The 13,187-nt window shown below is 43.9% G+C and overlaps 1 protein-coding gene across 1 annotated transcript in view; it reads right to left on the minus strand.

Annotated features, from left to right (window-relative positions):
• RPS6KC1 (ribosomal protein S6 kinase C1) overlaps nucleotides 1–346 on the minus strand; it is a 211,964-nt gene extending 211,618 nt beyond the window's left edge. The window contains exon 1 of the mRNA XM_052653436.1: nucleotides 215–346. Within this exon, the coding sequence (XP_052509396.1) occupies nucleotides 215–319 (105 nt within the window). The 5' untranslated portion in view covers nucleotides 320–346. The remainder of the gene's footprint in view (nucleotides 1–214) is intronic.
• Between the last annotated feature and the right edge of the window lie 12,841 nt (nucleotides 347–13,187).

A 13,187-nucleotide genomic window follows, 5' to 3' on the forward strand; every position in this document is an offset into this window, starting at 1 on the left:
TGCCCCACCCTGGAAGGGGACACTGTTGAGACCATTTCGAGCCCGATCCGGGACTTCGCACGCTCTGCCCCCACCTCATCCTTTTTGAAGTCCCCACCTCGGGCGCCTGTCCCGGCACTAGGCGCAACCTGGCATCCGGCATCCCCACACCAGGGTCCACGCCGGTCTCTCGTCCCTGGTCAGACTCCGAACCCCGTCCGGCAACTGCACTCACCCGGGCGGTGACCTTATACACCGTGTAGCCCCTCGGGTGTCGCTGGGGCTCGGTGACAGTGTAGAATCGGGCCAGATCGGCACCCCGCTCGCGGGGAGAGGTCATCCTCCCGCCGCCTCTGCCGCCGCCGCCTGCCGGGGATCATCAGTGCAACCCGGCGCCGCCGCGGTTCTCTGAAGCAGCAGCCAGGCGGCGAGGGGGCGGCGGCTCATCGGCGGCGCCTCCGCCGCTGGGCTCTGCTTCCGGAGTCGCGGGAAAGCTTCCGGGTCAGACCCGGGCTCCAATCCTGGGAGGGAGACTCCACTTTAGACCCGGACCCGCGTCGCCGGCCTGAGCCCGGCAATGAACGAGGATCAGGCAATGGCACCGCCCGCGACGAGACGGAGGGATACCCCAGCCTAGTATCTTCTTTCCTACCCTATTGGCGGCCCATTGGTTTAAATACCCACAACCCCTGAACTCTTATTTCAAGACAAACCCCGTCCATCTGTGCACCTGTGTTTATACCACCACAAAGTGAAAGTGAAGTCGCTCAGTGGTGTCCGACTCTACGCGACCCCATGGACTGTAACCTACCAGGTTCCTCTGTCCATGGGATTTTCCAGGCAATAGCACTGGAGTAGGTAGCCATTTCCTTCTCCAGGTGATCTTCCCAACCCAGGGATTGAACCCAGGTCTCCCACATTGCAGGCAGACGCTTTACCATCTGAGCCACCAGGGAGGCCACAAAGTGAAAGTCGCTCAGTGTCCTGATTCTGCGACCTCAAGGACTGTACAGTCCATGGAATTCTCCATGCCAGAGTACTGGAGTGGGTAGCCTTTCCTTTCGCCAAGGGATCTTCCCAACCCAGGGATCGAACCCAGGTCTCCTACATTGCAGGCAGATTCATTACCAGCTGAGCCACAGCAAGCCTCCCAAATTTAAAAAAAAAAAAAAAAAAGTTGCTTGTCTGAAGAGGTTTGTAAGGATTAAGCTTCAACCCACTGCACTGCGCTCACTGACAGTACACCCTGAGGGGAATTCAAACTAGGGGAAATTAACACGCATTCCCTGCTTTGAGTATACTAACCCTTAGGTAGTTAAGTTGCATATCTGAGCGAAAATTTCATAGATGTCATGGTCCAGGCGTGGGTTGGAAAGGAGTTTCCAGGCATGAGACAGAGTGAGAGGGAAAGTAAAGTTTATTAGAGTGGGAGATGCTGTTAGAATAGCGGGCCTGCTCATGGGAGAACCGACATTGAATGGGGGTCCTTCAGTTCAGTTCAGTTCAGTCGCTCAGTCGTATCCAACTCTTTGCAACCCCGTGAATCTCAGCACGCCAGGCCTCCCTGTCCATCACCATCTCCCAGAGTTCACTCACATTCATGTCCATCGAGTCCATGATGGCATCCAGCCATCTCATCCTCTGTCATCCCCTTCTCCTCCTGCCCCCAATCCCTCCCAGCATCAGAGTCTTTTCCAATGAGTCAGCTCTTCGCATGAGGTGGCCAAAGTACTGGAGCTTCAGCTTTAGCATCATTCCTTCCAAAGAAATCCCAGGGTTAGTCCACTTTTATACCCAGGGTACAAGTAATGGGATAGGGGTCTTGCAGTCATTTGCCGATTGGATGAGGCACGTATACTGGGTGGGAAAAGAGTAGAACAAATACATTCTCTCTATGGGATAGGAGGGGAGACAGGTTATACTGTGCCATTAATACTGTATATATAATATACACAAAGTGAAGTCACTCAGTCGTGTCCGACTCTTTGCGACCCCATGGACTGTAGCCCACCAGGTTCCTTCATCCATGGGATTTCCCAGGCAAGAATACTGGTGTGGGTTGACATGTCCTTCTCCAGGGGATTTTCCTGACCCAGGGATCGAATCTGGGTCTCCCGCATTGCGGGCAGACGCTTTACCGTCTGAGCCACCAGGGAAGTCCATATAATATACACAGTATATAGTATGTAATATATACTGTTCCATGGGGGAGGAAAGGATAAGGGTCTGGTTTTTCTGTTCCTGCATTCCAAGACCCTCCTTGGTTTTATCTGCTCTTTCGTCCTTGGGTCACCACATTCCTCCTTCTATTTTTAGGGCCAATTCTTTGGCCTCTTTTGATACCCTGCTCATGTCTAACTACCTACCTATTTCACTTCTTGGGTATTTGGGAACCCAGTCTCAAAGGAAAAGGGGCCATGACCGCTCTGGCTTCTTCAGGCTGTACAGGGGTGTAGTGGAGCTCTGGGTTCCTTTTGCCTGCTCTCTGTCAGGGTGCATTTACAGAGAGAGATGAAAGTCCATGGAGTGATAAGGCAGCTTGTTTCAGCATCGTCTGGGTGTTGACCAGGTAACATTCTAGTCATACTACTGCTTGGAGATTTGTTGTATTCTAGAAGAAACAATAAGAAAGTTAAAGGTACTTGGCCCAAAGATTAATAGAAGGAGAAAAGCTGCTGAGGAGCTAGCCAGGCGAATCAGGACTAGACATTGGTTTGTGACATTAGTGTTTCTCTAGGTATGAGAAGATGCAAGAATTTGGGCTCATAAAATCTTTACCTGAAAACATCTGACTATCTGAAGGCCAGTTCTTGTGGGTTTTTCCCAAGCACAGAGTGCCTTATTTCTGATCTCCACCCTGAACTCCTTTCAGGGGATGTTGAAGGTCAGCAGCTTGCAGTGGTCACGATGTAATCCTTGCAGAGGCACTGGCAAGTGCCAATTTCCAGTCAGCAGGGTCCCCTCATAATTGACCATGCTTTGGGGGCATTTCATGGCCATTGTGTCCCGCAGTGCTGGGAAGGTTCTATTCCCAGGTCTAATGAAGATTCCATCGACAGGCCATTCAGTGTGCTGTTATTGGACCAGGGCTTGCGAGCAGCAAAAGTCTCTGGACCATGCCTGTCTGATTAGCCTCTTGGTCCAGGAAAATATTCCCTCTTATTGCTTCTTCCCATATCTAGAGTTACATTATTACAATCACTGATCTCATATGGAACTGCATGTCAGCATTTTATCACAGGTCAGTCACACATTTGGTGATATAAGAAACAATCTTCTGAAACAAGCGACATAGAAAACAATATACCTATACTTAGCAGTTATTAGTAAGGTCATAAGTCAGTCAGATAGGATCATATAAGTCACTGTGAAATAATATATTCACTTAGCCAAAGTAACAAAGAAGATTTCAAAGGTAAACAGAACAGATCACTTCAGAGGTAAAGAAACTTAAAATCTATTATGAAAGGCAGTTCAAGAAATCAAGAAAGCTTATATTTATGCACAAAACTCTTCCCATGGAGTGCACTTTCCATCAAACCTTAACACTTTCTGTACCCGTTACTTTGTTCTCCCATCCTGAAACAGCCACTTGTAAGTCAGACTTACTTCCTTTTCCCTTCATAAAATGTAATTTCATTCCTCATACCTTCTTTACTGAAAACACACATCGTACTTTCCTTAAGCAACCAAGAACTGACCTTTATATTAGCATTCTACAGATTGGTGAACATAAATACCAGTGACAATTTCTAAAAAAATTCTAGAGAACATCTCAGGATGGCATCAAATATTATTCATTAATAGTTCAAAATCTCTAGTTTCTCTGTAAGAGGAAGTTAGTGGAGAAGGCAATGGCGACCCACTCCAGTACTTTTGCCTGGAAAATCCCATGGACAGAGGAGCCTGGTAGGCTGCACTCCATGGGGTCACTAGAAGTTGGACAAGACTGAGCGACTTCTCTTTGACTTTTCACTATCATACATTGGAGAAGGAAATGGCAACCCACTCCAGCATTCTTGCCAGGAGAGTCCCAGGGACGGGGGTGCCTGGTGGGCTGCCGTCTCTGGGGCCGCACAGTTGGACACGACTGAAGCGACTTAGCAGCAGCAGCAGCAATGAATGTTTCAGAATCTTTTTTATTTGGAAATGATCTAGCTATTCAGTAAATCAGTCACTTAGTTTAGCACAACCCTAGAAATTCAGGGTTACCAAAATCTAGAGGGACTGTTTTAGAGAGACATTTCTAAAGTATAATGATTCTTAATAGTTTATCTAAAAGCTCCTATCTCATTTACTTTTTTTTGGAAGTTTCTTCACTTGAGGTACTTTCCTTGCTGACAAACTTGTAACAGAAATAACAATATAACAATGTTTAACTTATAATTAACCCAGGCACAATGAAAGTATGCTTAATATTAATGACTCTTAAACATGTCTATATTAGATTAGCAAACAAACATTAATACTAGATATTTAATATTGATTATTTCCCAGTTTATGTGAATATGAAATTCATTTAGGTTAATTTCTCTTCAATGGCACCCCACTCCAGTACTCTTGCCTGGAAAATCCCATGGACGGAGGAGCCTGGTAGGCTACAGTCCATGGTGTCACCAAGAGTTGGACACCACTGAGCAACTTCATTTTACTTTTCACTTTCATACATTGGAGAAGGAAATGGCAGCCCACTCCAGTGTTCTTGCCTGGAGAATCCCAGGGACGGGGGAGCCTGGTGGGCTGCCATCTCTGGGGTCACACAGAGTCGGACACGACTGAAGCGACTTAGCAGCAGCAGCAGCAGTACTGTTCTTTCAGTTCAGTTCAGTTCAGTCGCTCAGTCGTGTCCGACTCTTTGCAACCCCATGAATCGCAGCACGCCAGGCCTTCCTGTCCATCACCAACTCCCAGAGTTCACTCAAACTCACATCCATCCAGTCAGTGATGCCATCCAGCCATCTCATCCTCTGTCGTCCCCTTCTCCTCCTGCCCCCAATCCCTCCCAGCATCAGGGTCTTTTCCAGTGAGTCAACCCTTCGCATGAGGTGGCCAAAGTATTGGAGTTTCAGCTTTAGCATCAGTCCTTCCAAAGAAATCCAGGGCCAATCTCCTTCAGGATGGACTGGTTGGATCTCCTTGAAGTCCAAGGGACTCTCAAGAGTCTTCTCCAGCACCACAGTTCAAAAGCATCAAGTCTTTGGCGCTCAGCCTTCTTCACAGTCCAACTCGCACATCCATACATGACCACTGGAAAAACCATAGCCTTGACTAGATGGACCTTTGTTGGCAAAGTATTGTCTCTGCTTTTGAATATGCTATCTAGATTGGTCATAACTTTCCTTTTAAATTAGAACTCATTTATAGCTTCAGCAATATTTAAAATAAAAAAGACACACACTGAGACATACATAAATCCATACAGAGATCTCACAGTTTGCTTCTTGAGATTTAAAATGTCTCTTTGACCCTCCCGCCTTTTTTCTTTGCTTGAAGTTCCAATTTTCCCGAGGCTGAGGTCTCAGGCAAATCGGGCTGTGTATTTCGAGAACATGAAAGGATTAACCTCAAGCTTTTCCCTAGGCAGAGCTTTTAACAAGCTAGTTGTTTTTAACTGCATATGCAAAAAGAACTGGTTTTGTAGTTTCCAAGAAAAAAAAATTCATTTTAACCAGTTTTCTCCAGAGTCTAAAGAAAATCATGGCCATCCTGTGTCCAAAAGTCATCTTTTCCTTTCTGTGGTCATAGTTTTATAGCTAAGATATAGACCAACTAGTGCTCAAATTGACTCTGATATCAAAGACAGATCAGCTGATGAAAATCTTGGATTGTCCCTTTGGTGGGAAGTGAGGTCCTTGTCCCTTAGTCCTTGAAGGGCTAAGGGAATTTGCAGGAGTGGGGAATTGTGGTCCTTCCCTACCCTGAGAAACAGGAGTAGTTAGAAGAGAATTCTTTAGGATGTTCAGGATTGGGGAAATTTGGTTCCCTCTCCACCTGAGAGGAGAAGGCAATGGCAACCCACTCCAGTACTCTTGCCTGGAAAATCCCATGGACAGAGGAGCCTGGTAGGCTGCAGTCCATGGGGTCGCTAAGAGTCGGACAAGGCTGAGAGACTTCACTTTCACTTTTCACTTTCATGCATTGGAGAAGGAAATAGCAACCCACTCCAGTGTTCTTGGAGCCTGGTGGGCTACCGTCTATCGGGTCACACAGAGTCAGACACGACTGAAGCGACTTAGCAGCAGCCACCTGAGAGATAAGCGTAGTTAGAAGGAGATTCTTTAAAATGTTAGGAGAGTTTTTGATTCTTCAGGCTTTTGAATATAGGAGAAAGACCTGGACAAAAAGGAACCTCAGAATCCTTTCCTAGAGGTCATGTGGATATGAAAGTTCGAGTAGGGGTTGTCTAGGAAATCTGATGGAGACAGAGGGGGCAAGAGATAGGGAGGCAACAGAAAGACACATGCAGCCTGAGTCCCTCAAGTCTGGATTCTGACTGAGAACCATGAAAGCAACATCTAGGCTCCTGTAAGTCAATCCGGACCAAAAGAGAAAGAAGTGGCAGGGAAGAAGGCTGAGGACTCTGCCTTCAATCCTATCGGAGAGACGGTGGCCAGGGGATGATGGTCTCTGTTTTGCTTCAGCCACGATGTGCCTGACTTGGTGCATGGAAGTTGTCTTGCTAGGGGTGGATGCCCTTGTGGCCCGATCTGTTCTGTGTCCCCCTTATCAACGTGGCAGGAGCCCCAATGGCTTTTAAGTGCCTGACCCGTGCCTGCACAATACCCAGTTGGCCTAGTCCTCAGTTGGAAAGAAGACAAAGACCAGACCCTCACCCATTCGGGCGGCAACTACTGGGGTGCAGTGAGCAGTGGGGCCTTTGGAACACACTAGAGGGTAACCCTGGCCAGAGTCCCTCAGTTGCTTCCACAGCACTTGCCTGTTCGCAGAGGGTCCCTGTGAAAAAGAAGAGGCGAGAAGGTACAGGAAGAGACCCCAAGGTCCCTGTACGGGCCACCAAAAATGTCGTGGTCCGGGCACAGGTTGGAAAAGAATTTCCAGACATGGGACCGAATGAGAGGGAAATAAAGTTTATTAGAGCGGGAGATGCTGTTAGAACAGCAGGCCTGCTCAAGGGAGAACCGATGTTGAATGGGTGTCCTTAGTCCATTTTTATACCCAGGGTACAAGAGTGGGATAGGGGTCTTGCAGGTCATTTGCTGATTGGATTAGGCACATATACTGGGTGGGGAAAGAACAGGGCAAATACCTTCTCCCTATGGGATAGGAGGTGGGGACAGGTTATACTGTTCCATTAATAGTTACAACATGGGGGAGGGAAGGACGATACAGGTCTGGTTGTTTTGTTCCTGCATTCCAAGACCCTCCTTGGTTTTATCTGCTCTTTCGTCCTTGGATCACCACAATAGATTCTTATATCTTCCACAAATGGAAAAGCACTAAAATCATTAACTGTGATGGCTTTTCTGTAATCAGCAGTAATGTTTCACTACTTCATGTTTTTCCCAGCGAAAAAAAAGAATCAAATAAAACCTGTCTCCTCGCTTACCTCTTTGGAGCAGTTTCTCAGCTATCTGAGAGGCTATCTCTTGGGCTATTGGTCTCAACGCGGCCCCTGAATAAAACTGAAACTCGTTCTCACACTGTGCATGTGTTTTATTTGACACAACCTATTTCAATTTTAAAATTCATCCATTCATACTCTAAAGCTGGAACCTGTGTCTACTACGAAAACAGAGTTCCTATTTAAATTTGTCACTATCCATAGCTTGATTCCTCTACCTTCCTTCATCAAGATTTTCTCATTCCCCATAACATTCATTCCAAATGGTTGCCGTTCTCCTCAACACTCTATTCCTCTTCATCTTGCCTTTTTACCTGTTGGCCCCTCCTTCTTTACAGAGGGGGAAAAGTACTTAGTACCAATCCCTTCATCTTCACATAATTCTGTTTCAATCTGAGACCTACACATATCCCTACCTCATTTTCCAGGACTAATCACTCTTCCTATGCACTGATATCCATCCTCGTTGGCAGACCTAAAGACCTTGTTCCATCAGTGACATCCCAATTCTACTTTCCGTACCTTCAACCTCTTCCTTGTCACTGGCTCCTTCTTCTCAGCCTATGTATGCAAGGTCTTCCCTGTAATTCAAATGGTAAAGAATCTGCCTGCAACGCAGGAGACCTGGGTTCGATCCCTGGGTCAGGAAGATCCTCTGAAGAAGGGAATGGCAGTCCACTCCAGTATTCTTGCCTGGAGAATCCCATGGACAGAGGAGCCTGGCAGGCTACAGTCGGTGGGATCACAAAGAGTTGGACACGACTGAGCGACCAACACTATGTATTCCTAAATCTATCATTTGTTTATTCAACCTGAACTCGCCACCTATTATATGCCAGTCATCATACTAACTAGGCATTGGAGTTACAAAGTCCCTGATCTCAAGAACCATTTAGGAAGAAAAAGCAAAGAACATTTAAAGTATATTGTTATTAAAATAAATACTATCACAGGTGCATATATGGAGTGCTACAGAACACAGCTAATTCTGTTTGGAAGACTAGCTAAAGTTTTCTGATACTGGGGAAACTATGGTGAATTTTGAAAAAGAGACAGGAATTAGCCAGGAAGAGAAAAGAGTAAAGGAAACCATTCATGTTCTCATCTCTTCTGATTTTTTCTCCTGATACTGAGCAGTATCAAGAGAGAGGAGTGGAAAGGGCACTGAAAACCAAGTTCATGAGGAAGCTATGTTCAAAGAGCTAAACACACACACACACACACACCAAGCAAAAAATGTCCAAACTGCTTAACCAAACTGGTTCAAGAAGAAAGAGGAAATGTTAATCGACCCATAATGAGTGAAAATACTGAATCAGTAATTTTAAAACTTGAACAAATAAGAAGCCCAGGATCAGATGGCTTCACTGGTGAATTCTACCACATATTTAAAGAAAAATTAACATGAATCTTTTTCAAACTCTTCCCCAAACAATAGGAAACGAGAAAACAATAACTCATTTTATGAAGCCAGTATTACCTGAATACCAAAGGCAGATGGAGCCGTCCCAAAAAAAGAAAATTGCAAATATCCCCTATGAATATATGTAAACATATTCAACTAGGGGGCTTCTCTGGGGGTCCAGCAGTTAAGAATCTACCTTCCAATGCAGGGGAAATGGGTTCAATTCCTGGTCTGGGAAGATCCCACATGCCGTGGAGCAACTAAGCCCAAGTGCCAGAACTAGTGAGGCCTGAGTGCCTAGAGCCCGTGCTCTGCAACAGGAGAAGCCACTGAAATGAGAGGCACTCACATTGCAATGAAGAGCAGCCCTGGATTGCTACAACCAGAGAAAGCCTACTCAGAGCAGCAAAGACCCATTGCAACCAAATAGAAACACAAACAAAAACAACAACAAATCTTCAACTAAACATTAGCAAACAGAATCCCAGAGTATATTTAAAAAGTTAAATAACATGACCACACAGGATTTATCCCAAAAATACAAGGTTGGTTCAAAATATGAGAATAAATCAGTATAATATACCATATCAATGAAATAAAGGCAGAAAGTGAAGAGGAACTAAAAAGCCTTTTGAAAGTGAAAGAGGAGAGTAAAAAGTTTGGCTTAAAGCTCAACATTCAGAACATGAAGATGATGGCATCTGGTCCCATCAAACAGTGGAAACAGTGTCAGACTTTATTTTGGGGGGCTCCAGGGTCACTGCAGATGGTGACTGCAGTCATGAAATTAAAAGATGCTTACTCCTTGGAAGGAAGGTTATAACCAACCTAGACAGCACATTAAACAGCAGAGATATTACTTTGCCAACTAAGGTCCATCTAGTCAAGGCTATAGTCTTTCCAGCGGTCATGTATGAATGTGAGAGTTGGACTGTGAAGAAAGCTGAGCACAGAAGAATTGATGCTTTTGAACTGTGGTGCTGGAGAAGACTCTTGAGAGTCCCTTGGACTACGAAGTCCAACCAGACCATCCTAAAGGAGACCAGTCCTGGGTGTTCATTGGAAGGACTGATACTAAAGCTGAAACTCCAATACTTTGGCCACCTCATGCGAAGAGTTGACTCACTGGAAAAGCCCCTGATGCTGGGAGGGATTGGGGGCAGGAGGAGAAGGGGATGACAGAGGATGAGATGGCTGGAAGGCATCACCGACTCAATGGACATGAGTCTGAGTGAACTCTGGGAGTTGGTGATGGACAGGGAGGCCTGGCGTGCTGTGATTCATGGGGTCGCAAAGAGTTGGACACGACTGAGCAACTGAACTGAGCTGAACTGAATGAAATAAAGGGGGGAAACACTGGATAATATAATTAAATACCCAAAAAAGAAAGCATTTGACAATATCAAACACCCTTTCATGGTAAACACAAAGCAAAGAAAGAATAAAAAGGAATTTCCTCAACCTGATAAAAGGCACTGAGGAAAAACTCACAATTAACATCATACTCATGGTGAAAGACTAAGAGTTTTCTCCCTGAGATTAGCAAGAAGACAAAAATGAACACTCTTTCCACTTCTATTAAGCATTGTACAGAAGTACTAGACAAGGCAACTAGACAAGAAAAGGAAGTAAAAAGCATACAAAAGAGAAAGGCAGGAATAAAACTCTTCATTTGCAGGTGACATGATCTCATACATAGAAAACTCTAAACACACATACATGCAATAAAACTATTAGAACTAAGAAACAATTTCCATTTAACGGTAGGAATAAGATCACCACACAAAAGTCAATTTTATTTCTATATGTTAGCAATGAACAGTCTGAAATTAAAATTAAGAAAATAATTCCATTTACAATACCATCAAAAATAATAAAATATTTGGGAATAAATTTATAAAAGAAACATGACTTGTACACTGAAAACTCTAAAAACATTGTTGAGAGAAAGTAAAGCATACATAAGTAAATAGAAAGTCATACCCATTCATGGCTTAAAATATGGTTAAGATGGCAATACTCCCCAAATTTATCTACTGATCCAATGAATCCCTATTAAAATTCCAACTTTTTTTTTTCCTTTTTCAGAAATGGTCAGGCTGATCCTAAAATTCATTTGGAAATGCAAGGGACTCTGAAAGGCCAAAATAATCTTGAAAAAAAAAAGTTGGATTGAAATCTTCCTGATTTCAAATTTTACCACAAAGCTACAGTAATCAAGGCAGTGGTAGTAGTATAAGGATAAACATATAAATAAATGGCATGGATCGAGAGTTCAGAAATAACTTGATATATTTATAGTCAAGTGATTTTCAACAAGGATCTTAAGATTATTCAATGGCTGAGGAGGATGGAAGAGGGTGGGGAGGGGTAGCAGACAGTCTTTTCAACAAGTAATGCTGGAAAAACTAGATATCCACATGCAAAAGAATGAATTTGGATCCCTACCTAACACCATATACTAAATTTCTTTTCTAATTAACTCCTGCTCGTGGGGCATGGGTCAAAAGAAATGCATCTGATGTTGATGCACATAATGTTCAGCCTCGCTGCCAGAAATCAGTAAATACTCTATGATTCCATAAAGTTCAAAAACAAAGCCAATCTGTAGTGATAGAAGTCAGGACGGTGGCTCTCCACGGAGGATGGGGATGGTGAGCACATGAGAAGGACACGAGAAATTCCTCTGGGATGCTGGGAAGGGCCATGATCTGGTTAGCTACATAAGGCACCCCCGCCCCACCCCCTGCCAGTGGTGCAGTGGTAAAGAATCCACCTGCCAATGCAGGAGATGCAGGAGACGGAAGTTCAACCTGCAAGTTCAATCCCTGGGTCAGGAAGATCCCCAGGAGGAATAGTCTAGTATTCTTGACAGGAAAATCCCATGGACCGAGGAGCATGGCGGGCTACAGGCCATTTGGGTCACAAAGAGTCAGACGCAACTGAACATGCATACACAAGTATGTGTATATGAAAACATTTATCACACTAAACATTTATGATTTATTTACTTTACTGTGTAGATGTTACGCCCCAATCAATAAGCTTACTTCTTCATTTATCTGTTTTTGGCTGTGCTCTGCAGCATGTGGGATCTTAGTTCCCCCGTGGATTGAACCTGCGCCTCCTGCAGTGGAAGGCGAAGTCTTAACCAATGGACCTCCAGGGAATTCCCCCAATCAGTAAGCTTTTTAAATTTTTAAGAAAATAAAAGTCCCCTGGTCTCCCTAGACACTTCCAATCCACCTTTCATATTCCCATTAAAATCATCCATTTTAAAAGCTATGGCATTATGTCACTCGTCCGTAAATTCTTCACTGGGTCTTATTGTCATGATTTCTCTGTCATAGATTTTTAGGATCCATTATGTCTGGTCCTTGCTCACCTCATTTCATTTATCTGGGTTTCAATCAAATCATTTGCAATATCACACCTCCAGATCTGCAGATCATCTGTTTCTTTAGAAATTCCCACCACCTCCAACCAGCCTGCAGAAATCAGCTCACTCAAGGACTAATGAAGTCGTCTTTCACAGACCAACCTTCTCTTTCAAGGAATAGTAGGTATTTTGTCTTTGCTATCACCTCTCTATTCTTCATCTGTGCTATGCACCTGGCACAGAGTAGCGATATGTTATGTGGGCTAATTTAGGGCTGAGATGTTTTTATCCCATTATGCTGTGAACTCTTTAAAGGCAGGGGCTGTTTTTGCTTTGTATTCATACCCCAGGTAACTGTTGCAGTGGCTAGAAGGGAAGAGCTATTTGCTAACTACATTAACTCCAAGGTTCTAAAGACTTTTTTCCTGCCAATCCAATTAAATATACTGTTATAACTATTTATCTTTTTTCCCAAAATAACTGACTTTTAACTACTGATCAGAGCTTCTGACCAGAATAAAATAAAAAATATACTCATATTAAGCTCATATAATATCAGTCAAAAGCAAGAAACTGTGGTTTTGGCAAACCTTTGCTACCTTGTTACAGACTTTTCTTCAATTTCTATTTGATATTTTAAAATATTATAATAATTCAAAGATTTCCTTAAATTTTTTTGACCTCTAGGATCCTAAACTTCCCAGGTTTAGATAACTGTTTATGAATTAAAGATTAATTAAAGAGAATAAAGTGATATGTTACTTTACACCTTGATGTTAGCCTTCATGAAAGACACATACTGCTTTCAACTAAATGCTTAGTTTTGGCATGGCAAACTCAAA

This window comes from Budorcas taxicolor, chromosome 16 (assembly GCF_023091745.1).
Source record: "Budorcas taxicolor isolate Tak-1 chromosome 16, Takin1.1, whole genome shotgun sequence".
In the NCBI taxonomy this organism is placed as follows: domain Eukaryota; kingdom Metazoa; phylum Chordata; class Mammalia; order Artiodactyla; family Bovidae; genus Budorcas; species Budorcas taxicolor.